Raw genomic sequence first — 18,072 nt, 5'->3', positions numbered from 1 at the left:
GAACATCTGTATTTTTCTCTAGATGTAACCATCTCACCAACAAGGATTAATGAGAGCAGTGCTAAAGTCAAGTTTTAATATTGAGCTCTTTTAGCTGCTCTCATGCTACATGTAATTGTAGAATTGTTTTCTTTAACTTTCACTAAACTCCTGTGAAGTATTGCTTTGGCCATTTTTTGTGGGCCAAAAGCGATTTTGGATTTAGAGTACTTTGATTCTTCTATTCTAGTAAACTTTAACTGCTGGTCTTGCTATCTTTTTTTTTGTGTGTGTGTATGTGTGTTTATTTATTTTTATTTTTTTGTTTCCTGCTGCTTTAGCTAGCAGAGATTAAAAATTGTCAATGATGTGATTATTTAATTCACTTTGACAACTGTGCTCTGCCCAGCTCTTTGGGAAGGGTGTGATGTGTGGTTGTAGAAAGGGAAAGAAGACTGCAAATTTGTCAGTAGGACCATAGGGATTAGGGGTTGTACATATGTCAGAGTTGTATCTTTCTACACTTGTCTTAGAGATTTTCTTTAAATTTACTGGATTAGTGTATGTGGATGAATTTCTAAGAGCAATACTTTATAGTTTGTCTTTCCTGTAATCTAGTGGCCTGGATTTACTTCTTCATCAGAGATTTTCTGGGAGTTGGAAATTATACCCCACAGGCTTTCTGTGAGGAGCACCTGATTTTCTAATGGAAGTGGGGGATGTGAAATAAGGACATGGAAATAAAGTTGGGAGTGGGGGATGGGAAATAAAGACAACCAGTTTTCAGGAGGACATCCTGCTACAACAACACCCCTGCTTGCACAGAGGGAGGAGCAGCCTGGCAGATCTGGCTTTGGCCCCTGCACTAGACATACTTCTGTACACACGTTTGTGAGTGAGGAGATGCTAGTATGTTGAGGCTCAGATTTGGTTTTTTTTTTTTTTTTTTTTTGCTTCTCACATCTTTTTCTCTCTATTTATGGTATTGTATTTTATTTACTTTAATAGACCAGTTAAGTTATCATCTACATCTCTCAAATTGAAATAATTTCACAGGATTTAACAGATTTTTATTACATGCTATACAGTGTAGGAATGAATGTATTATATGTATTATAGTATATTATGTATTATGTGCTATATAGTGCACAAAATTATTTTGAAATAAAAACTAAAATAAGGATTATTCATTTTTGGAAGGTAGTTGTAAATGTTACTTTTGTATTGCTCTTGACAAAAAAAAAACAACAACCATTTTAAGTGATGCTATTTTAGCAAAACAATCATAGTTTCAAAACTTTTTTTTTTAAATAATTAAGGGTATTCTTTTAGTTGGTCAGACCCTGGGCTTATACATTGCCTCAGTGAGTACAGTTCTAGCATGAGTCTGGCTCTCAACTAGCAGTCAGCTCCATGTGGACTCTTATGTCCTCATTGAACATTTCCTGAACTTGTCTCCTACGGACCAACTTATTTTTTCCCAAAGCAAACACTGATCTTTTTTGACCCCACATTCCACATGCAGTGCACTTGAAAGTGTGGTTGGCTTTAGTAACAAATGTAACTTCCGCCTGTCATCAGTATTCTTCTACACCTCCATGCCATATTTGCCTGGATTATTGCAAGAGACGTTGGTTAAATGACTCCTCTACCCCTCTCTCTGTGCCAAAGGAGTCCTGTTGAAGTGTAAGTTGGACAGGACTCTTCTCCTTTGAGGTGTCCTTGTTGATTTTTTTCTGCCAGAATACAAGCCAAAGCTCTTGTGGCCTGCAGGGCTGCCACTCTCACTTTCCTGAGGTGCAGCCTTCTCTCTCCTTTTTAATCTGCTCTCCTGTTTATGTTACTGCAACTCCATACTTCCATCTCACTGCTTCTCATCCCTCCTCCGGGCTTTGTGGTGCTCTTCCTTCTGCTAGGATCTCTGTTCTTGTTTATTTGAGTGCCCACCACCATCTCCCTCTTTTTTTTACAAGTCACAATGCTGAACCCTCTCCACCCCCGAAAAAAAAAAAGAAAGAAAAATTTCAACCCTTCACTCGCATTTCAGCGCCTCCTTCTTGATTTTTTTTCCCTTCCTCCTACTACTTTCTGGTGTTTAATATGCTTTCTGTGTTCCTTTTCTTTCTATCCTTGTTGCCTGTCTCGTTGGCTAGGTGTGTTTTTTTTTTTCCCCCTGAGCACAGGGCCTTTCAGAGCTATCTAGAACCATTCATTGTATAATAGTAGATCCTTAATAAACATAAGAATTGAATGTTTACATGGATGACTTGCAGTGCCATGAAAGAGTTGTGCTACGGGTTTGTCTTTTCATGAGCTATATGATAGTAGGATGAAGCTTCAGGAAGGTACGATTTTAATGGTCAGATTTTCCATTTAGGTGCAGAATCCACCTATAGCTAACACACAGTGTTTAATGTACTGAGGCAGGGAATTAAGATAGAGATGCATGAGTATTTCTTAAACGCAAAGCATTTAAGTTGGATAGCTTTGGAGAATAGAGGTTTGGTTTTCTTTCTCATACTTTGTAGATTTTACATTTTAAAATTATGTTAAAATAATATTTCAATGGCTGTGAAGGAGATCACACATTGCTGGCAATATTATATCAGTTGGTAATTTTATGCTATTCAGTCATAATTGGCTTACATGTTTTTAACTGAGGATCATATTGAGACTGTTGCTCTACTCATACTTTATTCCAAGTATGGAGAATACATACTTAAGTTCAAATTTTGGGTGAATAAATGCTTTGCATTTGAGCATAATTGAATGTAATTTAACATTATAAATTGTTATTCCTCAAGATATTTAGCTTTAGACATTTAGCAATTGTTATAACATGATATGAAGTGAAAAAATTCCCTCCCTGTTTATTTTAGTTCTTTTCTGTCTTCAGTATAATATTTTTGTATTAAACATTTTAGTTAATACTTTTTACTGTTTTACAAACTGCACTGTGGTTTCCAAGTTCAGATAGCTTAAATTATACTTGCTCATGTAAATAAGCTGCGCTTTGCAACTTTGGGTTTTTAACCTTTGTTCTTTGCTATAAGCTTTATGTTTTTGTAATTATACAAAAATGGAGGACAGTAGGGAACTTGTGACTTAAATGGACTCTTATTACTATATTCCTTCTAAAGGAAATGAAAAATTAATTCTATGCCAATCAAGCAGAAACAAAATATAGAATATCTTATACTATTTTTTCCCAGTATTTAATATTAACATAGTTTTTACTTTCAGTGTTGTAATTATCCTTCAATTTTAATGATTGATGGTGTGACTAGTTATTTATAGTTATGGAATGTGTATTGTTCATAGTTATTATTACCTAACATATAAAAAGAATGAATGTTATTTTTAGTTAATGTAAGCATATGAAATGCATAATGAAGTCACAGTCATTTAAAAATTCAGGATTATTAGTTTGTCCTGCAAACCAAAGTTTCCTTATATTATATAAACAAAAACAAAATAGACTAGATATTCAAAGAAGCATTCACAGTTTTAGTCATTATCTTGTTTTTGGATTTTGATGCAAGTCTCTTCTGTGAGACGGCTGTACTTTACAGTCTTAGGCTGCCCATTGTGCAAACATGACCAGATGAATTCAGTGTTTAATGTTAAGAATCTTATAACATGCCAATTTGATTTGTAGCCTTTCATATCATAGAATGCTAATTAAAATCATATTTTTGCATATGTCATGCCTTTCATGTACATATGCAAATAGATTCTGTTGCCTTTCAGCTATTAGTAATTAACTTTATGAAGGACAGCTGTAATACATAATTAACAAAAATGTTTGCAAGCCCTTTTTCACTGAAAGTTACAACAGTAATTTTTTTTCTTTTACTTATCAAGAGTGCCATCTTAGTTTGTTGCTTCTGAGTGGGAACTAAATTGTTTTAAATAATCACATGACATAATTAAATTGATGTTGTACTGTGTTCAATAGAAGAATGGTGCTCCATGCACTGGCTGCTGACTCCTGTCCATTTCATATTTATGTAAGCAATATCAAATTAAGTAAACTGATTCTTCTGTAAAATAAGATAATTTGTCAGGTAATACTTTTTGTTTTAGCTATTTATATTTTCTAGCAGTAAAGCATTTTTTCTTTTTTTTTTTGGTTCTGGAGACACAGTAAACATAGTTTAAAAACCCCTCTGCAAATCGCTACCATGATTTTTTGAAAGCTTCATGAAAACTCTTCATTTACTAATTTGTAAGCCTTTAAATATTTAATTGAACAATATTGTCTCAAATTCATTTTATAATGAAAGTATGGGATTGGTTAGGGGGCAGTGAGTGTTATATTGAGGTCCTTCTTTATCTTTCCTACCAACTTTCAGTGGAGCAGGTACTAAGAAACTGTAGTCATTGTTTTGATCATTTGGTCACTGGCAGTAAACCCAGGTAAGAAAATGAACCAGTCAGTTTCAGTTCAGTTATTTCCTTTGCTTTCCAAGTATTACAACATATTCAATAACAAGCTCTTTGTTTAAGAAAAATGCCACTATGGTATGCATTTTCATGTTTTCTGAATATAAACATATGTTGGTATTATCCTTAAATATTTTCTATATAGATGTCTAGTAGAAAGTCAAGTTTTAGTTCTATAATTACTTTCATTTATTTTTTAGGGTTGCTTTTGTAATGAAGAAGCACTTAAATACTCATCTGCTAGGCAAACATGGAGTTGGCACCCCAAAAGAAAGGTAATTTCCATTTTTTTATTTAACAAATATAATTAAATTATTATTTTAGGCTTACTTTATCAACATGATTTTTTAGAATTTTTTATCAAGTCAGTCCATTTTATTTTGCATTTGTGGTATTTTGTTGTTGGATATAGTGTTTTATGTCATCTTTCCAGAAAAATATAATGGTGTACGTTAATTTTTTTTATTAAATTGCAGTCTGGAAATATTTGAAGTGTTTGTGGGACTTTGAAACAATTTTCAAGCACTGAAGAGTTAAATTGTAGGGAATCAACCTTTGTAGCCACTTTTGCATGTGCTAAACTAAATATGTGAAACCAAACTTTGTATTTTTAACTTTGGAGTTTTAAAATAACATTTTGAATTCTTACTGTAGCCTTAAATATTGCTGATATTAAAAAAGAAATACATCTTGTAACATACCAAAATAATACTACAGTTGCCATGTCATGAAAAATAACACTACAATTATTATGTCATCAACTGCCAGATTTTCTGTCTCTTGGTACTATATCATAATTAGCTTCATCACATAGACTTAATTATATTAGGTGAACTGAAATAGAGCAGTTTCAGTTACCAGGTGAGCTGGCTACTTTTGAAATTTTTAAGCCTTTAAAATGTGCAGCTCACTCAGGGGTAGCATGAGCACTGCCATTTCCCTTATATATAGTGTAGATTGCCAGCTTCTTTTCGGTGCCCCAAGATGATATCCAAATGCCCCAGACACTACTGGAAACCTTAGTTTCTAGTATTATATTAAAATGTCCATAATGATGCAAATTCTTCTTGTACTCTGAAGAGTGAAGCCTCCTCAACCTCTTTTGTATGGGTTAAATAGCCCTTTTAAAAAATGTAAAATGCTCCTTTGGTATTTTGTGTGTTTTTGAGGAGTTTGACTTGACTTTTCTGCAGAAGAAGTTGTTTTGGTTTTTTTTTTTTTTGTACCAGGGATTGAACATAGGGGCACTTTGATCACTGAGCCACATCTCCGGCCCTATTTTGCTATTTTGTATTTTATTTAGAGACAGGGTCTCACTGAGTTGCTTAACAACTCTCTTTTGCTGAGGCTGGCTTTGAACTTGCAGTCCTCCTGCCTTAGTCCCCTGAGCCACTGGGATTACAGGTGTGCACCATCTACTCTATATATTATACATTTGAACCCAAACATACCATTTTGCTTTCTATTTAGGAATTTTAAAAAATTGAAATATTTGTTCATAGTGTTCCATATCCAGATCCAAACTGCATATGAGTAATTCATCTACCCATATATGTATATTTATACACATGTACCTACACATACATATGCTATCAATATTTAGTTATCTTTCAAATATCTTAAAACAATATTTTGACATTGTTTTCCATCACATATTTGCCATTGTTTTTTCTGTTTATTTTTTCCTAAGTATTCAGGCTTCTTTCACTTATTTTAGTTCTAAATATATATATAAGGAGACCAAAAAGCTAGAAAAAGTATGCTAGTTAACTTTGTATTACCGTGACCAAATACCTGACATAGTCAACTTAAAAGAAAGAAATGTATATTTTGAATCAGGGTTTCAGAAATTTTGACCATTGGTGGATGCTGAGCCTGATTTCTTTGGGCCTGTGGTATCACAGTGTATCATAAGGGGAGTGTGGTAGAGAAGGCTGTTCACCTCATGATGTCTGGGAAGCAAAAAACAGACAGGAAGACACCAGGGTCCTTAGTTTCCCCTTTAGGAGCACATCCTTAGTCACTTGATTTCCTTCCACTAGGCCTCAACTGTTAAAATTTCTAATATCTCTCAGTAGTGCCACAGACTGGTGGTGCCTTCAATACATGGTCCTTTGGGGGCCATTCCACTTTCAAACTATAGAAGAAAGATTGAATGGCTTTCTCCTCTTGGAGATATGGTGAGCTTTTACAATGAGATGTGACACTATTTTTTTTTTTTTTTGCCCTAAAATCAGGAAACAAATCTAAGATTGGAAAATACACCTACATTCTGGATTATTACTTTTTAATATTCCAAGTGGCAATATTCATCTAAACCAGATATTTTTGAATGTTTATCCTACTGAAGAGGCTTATTTTTCCTAACTTCCACTGAAATATAATTTTATAATTTGCAACTGTAGCTAGAGGAGACTATCATTTTAGTTCTATAATCAGCCCGAGGAATGCCAAAAGGCTTCTTTTTGTTTTATTTCCATGGTTTTAGGAAGCAAGGAAACTCTGCCAGTATGCTGAACCTCCAGTTGGGGCATAACTGTTCTCTCAATTAAATTGAATATTTTCCTTACCTATTTGAAACATTAATGCTTTGACTGTAATTTTGCAAACTTGCTATATTTTTAAATTCTCCAAGACAGTGTGATCAGTTTACTTTTTACGTTTTGAATTTGATTCTTTCCTCTAATGCATTGCATATTAGGGCAAATAGTAATAGAAGTTAGTTAAATAGACTGTGACAATTAAATTAATAGTGCATTTTGTTTGCAAGTATTTAGGCCTTGTAGTTTGACTGATATATGCAAAAATATTATTTATTAAAAATTAATTTATATACTGTGAAATTTGATGAACTTATTATACATTTTGTCAGCATGATTATCACTAGAAAAATATTACTAAATAATTTCAAAAATTTTTGACACTTCATGAACACTTGAAGTTATGGCTTCTGTAAGAACATAGTTCTTTTTTAAAAGAATTTATTTATTTTAATTAGGTATATAGGACAGCAGAATGCATTTTGATTCATTGTACATAGTTGCAGCACAACTTTTCATTTCTCTGTACATGATGTAGCGTTGTACCATATGTGCAATCATATATGTACCTAGGGTCCTTAAATTAGCACTAACTTTTTTATGGTAGTATATATTACAGTATTTCTGAGGTCTTTCACACTTAAAAACAAACAACTAATTGTTAACCATCCAATTGTTGTTCTAAAATAATAAATTCTAATTTATTGGCATGTTCATTCCAGTGTTTCCTATTTCCAATGAATAATTCTCTTTGTATTGAAAGTTAGCCAAATATCTTTATAACTCTTTGAATTCATTCATAATAATCTAAGAACACCACAATGGAGCAGCCATTGTAAATGCATCTCCTGTGAGTGCCAGGTGTCTATGACTGTGGAACTGTTTGGCATGTACAATTCAGTGCCTGGGATCAGCTGGGCTTTGAATGCCTGCGTAAATAGGAGGGAAGGTTTGCTCAGAATCCTCTATTTGACATATTAGTTTTTGGTGTGTGTGTGTGTGTGTGTGTGTGTGTGTGTGTGTGTGTGTGTGTGTGTGTGTGTATGTATGATCAGGAAAGGTCTGTGTAGGTAATGCTCTGGAAGGCTAATGAACACATGGCTTTCACATTAGAAAGTGTCTTTTGAAATATAAGCATTTAACAGTTATGTAGCCAAAAGAAATGTATCTGTACCTTTACCAGTGAGTATCTACATCTGAACCTCAGTGTCTTTTCTGTGGAGCCATATTTGGAAGTGTCTGTTAAAGTCTTTGCTTGCAGTTAGTCATTTACTGTCAGCACAGCTGTGGGGTGTGTGCAGGCTCTGGGCTAGTTAGTGTTTTTATGGAATTTCCTTCGAGGTCATTCAAATTGGGAGCCCTCCAACTTGTGCTGGACCCTCCTTTTTTCTCAGATGTTAGGGATTTAGTGTTAGTTGGCCTCTCCTCTTTTCTCAGATGTTAGGGATTTAGTGTTAGCTGTCTTCCTTTCAACTGCATCTTTGATACTGTTGGTAAATAAAACCATTACTCCCATTGGTTTTCACTGTGGGAAGGCAAGACAGGCAGCCCTGATGGTTGTTCCATTGTCCTTTAAGGCACTAATATGAGACAGGAATTACATAGGTCTTTGAAAGTCATTTCACTTCCTTCTCTTTTTTGTCTGGAAAATTTTGTACGTTAAAATTATATAGAAGCATCATCCTTGTTTTCTACTTGTCCAGTTTAGATGTAAGTTTCACGCTCTTCACAAAACTTGAAAATATCTTGCAGAACACAAACGTTTCTGGGAAAAGCACGCCTGCTTGCACCTACCATGGTGATTGGTAATTTTGTACCAAGGGTACTGGGGTTGTTTAGAAACATAGATTACATCATCTGAGTGAAATATATTTTATAAAAAGCCTGATGTTAAATAGAATAGTAGACTAAAATTTTTCTTATTAGAAGAAATTCTGTTTTTATGCTTGAAGTCCTATTAAGTTTTAGTTGTTGCTTCATTTTAAAGAAACAACTTTGAGTATGTTCTGTCATTGTATATGGCTTCTTTAATTAAAGGACGGTTTTCCTGCTGTTTTATGTTTCTTTGGCATGGTGACTTGTTCTCATGGGTGTGTTGCCATTATATTCCATGTACTGTTTCCATGCTCTGATCATTCTGAAGTGTGCTTGTATTCCAAGACTTTTTAGGCTCTCTTTCTTTTATTGACCCATTACTTACTGGTTGTCTTTTCTCATTTCTTCCTTTCTATTCATGGTTTGCAACCTTTTTTTCTTTTTCTTTGTCCCCTATGAGGGCTAATTTAGGAAAAATAAAGTGTTTATGGACTCCTCTCTACTTTAAAAATATTTACACAAGAAACAGCTCTGTGGACTAAAGTGGATTAAAAAAATGTCCATTTTTTTTCTATCTTGCCAAGTTTGTTTTCCTAAGTTGGGAAGGTGTTGGATTTAACTTAAAACTACTTTTGCTGGGGCACAGGACTGCCTTTCTTCCATCTTCTACCATATCTCCATTTGTGGACAGTTAAATATAAATGATATCCTGTGCTTTTATGACATGGTTATTATGAAAAAGTAAAGAGGTGGCCTTTTGAGATAATCATTCTCCATGGTAAGGTATAGGAGTCACATCAGTTCATCCAAAGCCCAGGTTATGATTTTTAAAACTTTCTTTCTGCATTTACTAGTTTCAACCAACAATATATTATAATAGTTCATATTTCAAGTGCTTTTTTCTTGCTGAGATTTGTGAAGTATTTCTAAATTGCATTGATAATGTGGATTTTTTTGGTTGTAGTTACTTTATGAGTTATGTCTTACTACTGAAATGGATATTTGGTTTAATTTCTGCTTTTAAGTTTTTCAGGAGAAAGTTAACAAGTAAGTATCAATTGTGTAGAATATCAAGATTGCTTGTGATTCCACTGCTCATCTCTGGGGCAGTGGAGAACCCTCCACCTCAGGTCATCTCCATTGGGCCCCTCAGCTCTCAGGAAGCAACACGAGCTTTACTCCAGAATCAATGCATAGTCAAAAGCTACACAAATTTTCTGTATTCCATGTTTTAGATAATTCACTTTAATATTCTGGAAACATTCCTTTCACTCATTTCTTAATCTGCTTTCAGTTCTGTCCTCTCATTCTTCCTGTTTCCTTCTATGTGTTGTTTTTGTTTTCTTAATATAATTGACTTTAACAATTATACATTTAGTTATTATGATGATGAGTTAAATTCAAGAATATTTTAAGAAGTAACCACAGTAACTCATATTTGTTGAAAATGTAGTATTTGGGATGATATTGATGAAAATGTGTCATGTCTTTGTCATAAGGCTCAGGGAAGTGATTTCTCTCTGGTCTCTATTCCAGGAAGTTCTGCTTTTCTGAAACAGTTTGTCATTTTAGTCTTGGGTAGTAGCGAATCATGTATATAATTGAGTTTTCCTCTTTATGTTTACTGCTGGGAAGCTCAGGGCCAAAATTGTGATCCATCTCTAGCAAGTGGGAAGGACTTCAGGGAATGTGTTTTATTTACTACTGTTATTTCCAGTTTCATCTTTTTTTCCCTTAAGGGAAAGTCCCATTTTATGTGAGCGATATATTTTAACAACCTTATATAAATCAAAACCACATAATTCAAGAGCAGTTTTGCAATTGGAATTTTTTTAAAAGTCAAGTCAATATTTTTCTGGAAGTGCATATATCTTTAGCAACTTGTATTTGGGGGCACTTTGTTGAACATTGTTTAGTCCTGTCATTAGATAGTTTTTAAGTGTCCTAACCTTTGAAAATTTTGTGCAGTTCTGTGTATTGCTTCCATGTGGTTTCTTATTCTTAGAATTTTGAATACTGCTTCCTTGTAGAGTTTGGTGTTCAGACACATTTATTTCGTCCTCCCCACCCTAGTCAGGGAGGTTCCCCCCGTTTTGTACCAGGGTCTCTGGCTGTATCAAAAAAACTGATTCTTTTAGTGTATCTCGGTTATATTGATAAATTAATGTGTGTTTTTGCTTTAAAAGAAATGCTTATGATAGTAAATGTGAAATTTTAAGTGAAAGTAGTATATATAACAGAAGTTAAGATTTTTTCCCTACCTTTTTTCTGATATTTATTCTTTCATTTTTATGTCCACAAATTTTTATGTGTTTTCTTCCTAGGTATTTAAGTAAACATGCATATTATATGATTCATATTCTTTAGAACATACTAGGGTTTTACATATAGTTTTCCATAAGATGTGAACACTTTTAGTAAAGGGAGCAGTTACTCCTGCCTGAGGGCTTTTATGGAGTGATGGTAAATAAGGACATGTCATTCATCACTGATTATTTATTTTTAATCAAACTTTAGTATATTCATTACTTTGTTCAAAATGTAGATGGGATGCAGTGCGTGAAGATGACATAGCCTTCCTTCTCGTGAACCTTAATTTTGTTGTTCATGGATGGAGAGATAACACATACATAAAGGAAAGAAGAATGTTATCAAGTGTTAGATTCTGATGCCAGTAAAACATGGTGATATTCCAGGGAGTGGGTGGGAAGGGTGCTTCTTTAGCTGGGATATTTATAAAAGCCCTTTGTATAGGGCTGTGTTTGAAGTGAAGCATGGCCTTAGAGCATATCAAAGTCCTCAAGAGGCTTTTTTTTTTTTTTTTGGCTGGGGGGTGCATTAATGGGAATTGAACTCAGGGACACTGGACCACTGAGCCACATCCCCAGCCCTGTTTTGTATTTTATTTGGGGACAGGGTCTCACTGAGTTGCTTAGCACTTGACTTTGAACTCGAGATCCTTCTACCTCAGCCTCCTAGTTGTTAGGATTCTAGGTGTGTGCCACCATGCCAGACTAAGAATGTGATTGTTTTTATCCCCTGTTTTGAGAGCTCAGGGACCTTGAATACAGCTTGGGCAAAGGGATCTAAGGGAAGAAATGAGATCCCAGAGATGTGTTTGCACTGTTTTAGGAAATAGAAACCAGTGAGATGATTTTCTTGAGGCAGGATTTTCGGACTCTGAGGATGACACTTGGAGACTTAGCTGGAATCAGGCTGAGAGGCCTGACTGTGGCTTTGCCAGTGTTCTTTTACTCTTTGCATAAAGGAAGCTGGTATGGTTGAGAACATGTAGAACCATGTCTCTGACAGTGTGGAAGATGAGCTTCAGGGAAAGGTGGTGGGCAGGTACACTGGCACTTGTGTGGAGACACCAGTGCTCAGCTCCTCACCTCCCCTGGCTGCTCCCTGGGCTTTTCACCTGCCTGGCGACACATTCAGTTCCTTTCTCCCTTAATTCACCTTGCTGACCCACTTGCAAATAAGCCTTTTAATCATCCATTGTATTTTGTTGGACAAATTCTTTCCTTCTCACTTCTCTTATTTGGTTCTACAGGTTTTGCAATACATTTACTCAACATTCCACTTCTCTTGGAACACTTCAAAACATATATTTGTTTTAAGTCCCATCTGAGGCCTGTCTTCTCTGAGTTCCTTTCTTGTTTATTGCAACTTTCATTGATCCTTTTCATCAAATTTCTATGGAACATTAGATGATAAAGAGTTAATTTATATAAATGTATAGAAATATCTGTAAATGAAATATTAGGTTAGACATTCTTTTATCCTTTACACACATACCTTTATTATAGGTATGTCTCCCTGCCTTAAAAAGGAAACCCAAAGATTGTAGTAATATTGCATGCATTATAATCATCTTATCCAGTACTAGTTCATAAGTTATTAGGTCACAAATATGTGGTTTATATTTGATAATCCTTACTAAAATGACATCTATTTTATTTCATTCTTACATAGGAAAAGATAAAACTGAATTCTATAGAGGTACTGAGGTAGAACTTTAGTAGTATGAATGTTCCAGTTGCTTTTACATGTAATAATACATTAATGTTTAATGCCACAAATTAATTTTTAATTCATTTCTTTTTCTGCTACCATGTATTCCAGTAGTACTCTCAAATTTTGATTTGAGAATATCTGCTCTTTTGAATTTTTAAGAACATAGGTGTTTTCTCTCAGCTTACATCTTGAATATTTTTTGTCATTCTCTCCTTTTATTTCACTTAAATTACTTTTAGAACATTGGGGCTTATATATCTGGACTCTGACTAAAATATGCCCTAAGTGCTTATCTTCAATTTCCACTCAGTACCAGAATTAAAGAGAACAAAGGCCTATATGTTCACTGCAGCCTTCAATTATGCTTAATTACCAACTTTGGTACAGTTTCATTATATATTAACTGACTTTTTTGTGAGAGTTTCTTTATATTCATGATGTCTTTTGCTTTTAAAAGTCCAAATTAATTTTTTCTGAGGAATTTTCAGGAAACAGAACTTTTTGGAAGTGATTTTTGTCAGGTCATATTAAAATAATTTGGTCATCCATTCTAAGAGACAAGAAATGAGTTTTCTATTTATGCTGTAGTGCTATGATAGACAAAATGAAGGCTTAATATAGACTATTTTCTAAGATAGTTTTTTCCTGAATTCTTTGTGGGATCATCTGCATGATCTATTGTGAGGTTAGAAGAAAGGGACTCTCTACTCAGTGTGGTGTTTTCTCACATTTGCACTCATAGGAGAAAGTAAGATGATCTTGAAGCTCCACAGGAGACTTCTTTGTCTCATAATACCCTGCAGTTCTGCAGAATCTCCATCATTCATTTCAGCTGATCTTTTACTCACTTTCAGTGGGGCTGGGGCTTAGTAGTAGAGCGTTTGTTTGCCTAGTACATGTGAGGCACTGGGTTTGATCCTCCGCAACAAAATAAATAAAATAAAGATAATTAGAAAAAAAAAAAGAATCATTGCCCTGATACTTACAAAGCTATTAATACTTCTCCATTTGAATCATATAAAATTGACATTCAACAGGTTAAAAACAGTCAAGTATTGTTAATTTCATGTGAATCAACTTAATTTCATTTTAAAAATGTTTCTAGCATATGATGTCAATATAAAGATCTGTTTTTCAGGGAAACATCTATTTCCATCCATTTTAATCAAATCATGGTCTCTTCTTGTTTTATGAATAATGATTTCTTAGGTACTGCTTAAGGTAGTAAGCTCAATATAGGAAAAGGTGGGTCAAGGTGAAATGAGAAGACATCTAAGCAGACTCTGCATGGTATTTTCACTCACTGTCCTACTGAAAGTCACTTCTCCCCATTTTTCTTCCTGGGGTCAGAGTGTATGTTTTTTTAAGGGTCAATTTTTGTCGCACTCTGTAAAGCTTTCCTTAGATTATATCCCACATAGTCAATTCTGTCTTTGTAGAAGGCTGAAGTACCAGTTAGCACATACTGGTTTTTTTTCTTTTAAAAAGATATATTTCCTGGCTTCAGGCTACTTAGTTCATTTCTAGAGGGATAATCCTCAATTTTTTTCTCTTGAGCTTTGATCTTTTGAGAGAGGAGTTGACAGTCATAATTATCAATGGACTCAGGATATTAAAACCTTCATTGAAATTTTCATTTTCAAGACTTACTTTCATTTAGTGTAATTCACGATCTGTAGTCACAGTTTGAAGTTTTTGGAACTGTATTATGTGATTAAAATTGTATGTAACATGCATACTCAACCTCAGTGCATTACTTGGATAGTTGGTAGCTTTCCTGTCTGTGATACTAAAGATGCTCTCTTCTCAGTTTGCAGCTGGTGAAGCCACCATGTATTAATGTTTATAAAATTTCAAAGAATCACATACACATATATTTATGTATAATATTTTATACTTTTAAAAGTAATTGTTTTTAAATGATGAAATTCAAGAAGTTTTCATTATGGGAAACAGCAAATTTAACACAACATGCATATAAAAATTTTTATTTCAATTAGGCCCAAAGTTTCTTTGAAGTTAATTAAAATGATAATATCCCTCTTTCATTCATATGGTTCACTGTAGTGTTCAAAATGCCTTTTTCTCATCTTCTATTTATAATTATGTCATATGGCTATATCATATATTCTTGCAATTAGATAGTAGTATACTTATTTCTAGGATAACAAATTTCAAATTAAATGTTTTTTTTTAAGATTCATGTCTTTGTCTTTTTTCATTTATATTATTAATGTGATAAGAAGATTTTTGACAATAAGGAAAAAGTGAAGAAATTACACTAATGCTTATTTTTTAAATTAATACTTATGTATATGGGCATATTTCAAAGCTTTAGTGTGTTTGAAGAGATGGGAAAATATAGTTTTTATTTATTTCAAACTAATTTATTTTTGGTTTTCTTAACAACAACAAAAATAAATGATCAAATAAATAACAACAAACCCCCAAGAACATTCACCTGAAGTGTAACCACGGAAGTGCACTGGAAGCTGAGTGCTGTGGTGGAGGATGGACAGGGCTCCATGCCCGTCACCTCTGGAGCAGCTTCTCCACGTCTCATAGGCCTGGGAAGGTCTCCTTCACACTGAAGGAGGTGTCTTCTGCACATAGAGATTTCTTTTTTATGTACAGGGCTGTTGAATTTTATAGATTTAACACTCTTAATGTTATTGATACCTGAGTAGCAGCACACCATGTAAGTTTCGGTAGAAATTCAGGTTTAAATTGAGTATATTCAGAGACCATTCTGTCAGAGCCCATCACTTGGCCAGTGGGAGAACCCAGCATACATATTTCAGAAAGCTCATTGTGAGTGGGTAATACCTAAAGAAGTGATGAAATAGGAAACCATTTAGTTCAAAGAACCCAACTGCTGGAAATGACATTAAAATAAAGAACCACAACATATCTAAGCATATAATTATTCTTCACTAGAAGCAGAAGTTTAGGATATGTTAGAATCTGGAATGTAATGTTCTAGTGTTCAGGCTTGATGGTAAATGCACAGGGTGGTCATTATATTACTGAGTGAACAAATAAAAATGATGTAGGGCAATTAAATCACGACAACCAAAGATTATTTCTAACTTGCTTACTTTGAGGCAAGACCTTAATTTCCCACTTTCAAGTGGTCCACCTATTTGCTTGTACCTAAGAGCATAGAAACTTTCCTATTCAGTGGGGGGGAAACTTTCTTGAATGTTGAAAACCTGACTTTCTTGTTGGCTAATAAATATGAATGGAAAACATCTTCAATAAAAAATGTTCTTTTTTAGAAAATCATTGCTGTTTATGGTAGCAATTTATCTGAAGTAGCTGTATTGAAATGACTTGACTGTCTTGCTTGTGTTTATGATGAGACCTATTCATTTTGAGCATTTTAGGAAGGTTTTTCTAAGTAACGGATAGCTTGCAGTGGGGGCCATCAGCTGGCCACATTGTGCAGAAGTGCTGAGTGAAGAACTTTGGAGGAGAAGGGAGAAATCAACTCTTGTTTACCACAGAGGACAGAAAGAAGAGAATTTCTTCTCAAATGCACTCTCTCAGGAAGAAGAGTCAGACCCAGGGTTGAGGCTCTTGAGGATTTCTGCTCACTGGTAGGACTACTTGCCTATCTCAGCCTTACCTAAGAAACACATGATTAGCTGTGTCCCTGACACATCTTCATCCAAAAATGACATCTATCGGTTGTGATTTTCATTCAGAAATAACTTTCTTCTGGAATGCCTCTTATGTTTAGTTTATTACTGTGCTCGGCTTTCTAAGTATTATTTCCTCATAGTTTGCGCTCTAGTTTCATTTGCCTTTTCTGCCAACTTTGATGGAGGCCCCTAGGATGATAGGAAAAGGCAGAATCCTGCTCAGCTGTCTTCATCTTGTTGTCTAGTGTGTGTGTCAGTGGCTACATGTATGTGTTCTTCTAGGAGACCCCATCATTTGTTATTATTTTTGTTTTGGTTACAAAGTGATTGTTACTATAGTAAAGATATAATGGTCTACAAAGTATAGAAGAAACTTTTTCAGTATTTTTCTTTCCTGGAATAATTCATAATTTTATTAATGATTAGAGACTGTTTGTAGAATCCTTAAATGTCTAAAAGTGTCGCCTATTTTTAAAAATATCTTTATTTTATGTATTTTTATGTGGTGCTGAGGATTGAACCCAGGGCCTCGAACGTGCTAGGTGAGAGCTCTACCACTGAGCCACAATCCCAGCCCCAAGTGTCACCTATTTTTTTTTTTTTTTTACTATTTTACCAAGTTTTTTTTAAGGGATGTATATCCAAATAGCTTTATGAAGGTCTCAGTTCATACACCTTGCAAATATCAGTGGCTCACTATATTCCATTTGCCTTAACATCAAGTAGCTTATTGTAGAATAATATAGAAATCATGTGATTTTGGATTTTAAAGGGAAACTTTTCATTTCATAGATGTAAAAAACAGTTTTAGAAAGACTTGCCTTTGGTTTAGTAATTATAAGATGTCACCTGTGTATTTTGTAATAGAATTTTTTTTCCTTTGGTAAAATAGCACTATGATTTTATAATTATTTGAAAAAGCTATACATTTATGCATATCTTTTGGTAAAATTGTGTATATAATGCTTAATAACTTCTCAGAAGTTTTAATCTTCGTAATGGTAATAAATTATATACTATTTAATGTATTTATGAGAGATAAATTTCTTTCCCTTTAACATGCTTATTAAGGAAAGAGAAAAATAAAATAGAAGCAGAGTAACTTTGAGTGAATAAGAAGTGCTTGTTTTTATTCTGCAGCAAATTGTTCTAAAACTTTTATAATGATCCAGTCTGTTGAGCTATTTTTTCTTTCAAGGCTGACATCATTACTGTTAACATTACTTGAGATACAAAATAACAAGGGCTCTCTTCTTAATCCTGTTGTACAAATGTAACAAAAACATATTCATAAAACAAAGATGTAAGATTTACCTTTAAGAGTGAAGAAATTTTGGTAGGACTGCATTGTAGGTTATGGGGCTAGTTGTAAAATAAACATGCCTGTGTGGCCTGGTCTCTTGAAAAGCACAGTGAATTGTCATTTGTGGTATATATTAAGTCATATTATCATGGACGCTTCCTTGACATTCAATAGAAGTTGTTAATGTAAAGTAGCATGTTTAATTCCACTAGATAAGAATCAATGCATTTGAGATCCTGTGTATAGACATTACTGCTCATTCTTTGCTACTAGCACATTGGGAAAAAAACCCCTATATGATTTGTTTGGATATCATGAATTTTGC

The 18,072-nt window shown here is 34.1% G+C and overlaps 1 protein-coding gene across 3 annotated transcripts in view; it reads left to right on the top strand.

The window, feature by feature from the left end:
• Positions 1–18,072, top strand: part of Znf407 (zinc finger protein 407) — a 421,370-nt gene that overhangs the window by 162,859 nt on the left and 240,439 nt on the right. For 2 of the 3 annotated variants that reach the window (XM_005334380.5, XM_078029873.1), the window contains exon 4: positions 4,626–4,700. The exons of the other annotated variant lie outside the window; for it this stretch is intronic. In XM_005334380.5, the coding sequence (XP_005334437.2) occupies positions 4,626–4,700 (75 nt within the window). The remainder of the gene's footprint in view (positions 1–4,625; positions 4,701–18,072) is intronic. 3 annotated transcript variants of the gene reach the window in all.

Source organism: Ictidomys tridecemlineatus, chromosome 13, assembly GCF_052094955.1.
Source record: "Ictidomys tridecemlineatus isolate mIctTri1 chromosome 13, mIctTri1.hap1, whole genome shotgun sequence".
In the NCBI taxonomy this organism is placed as follows: Eukaryota; Metazoa; Chordata; class Mammalia; order Rodentia; family Sciuridae; genus Ictidomys; species Ictidomys tridecemlineatus.
Note: the sequence above shows the minus strand (reverse complement) of the source record. Positions and strands in the feature narration are given on the sequence as shown.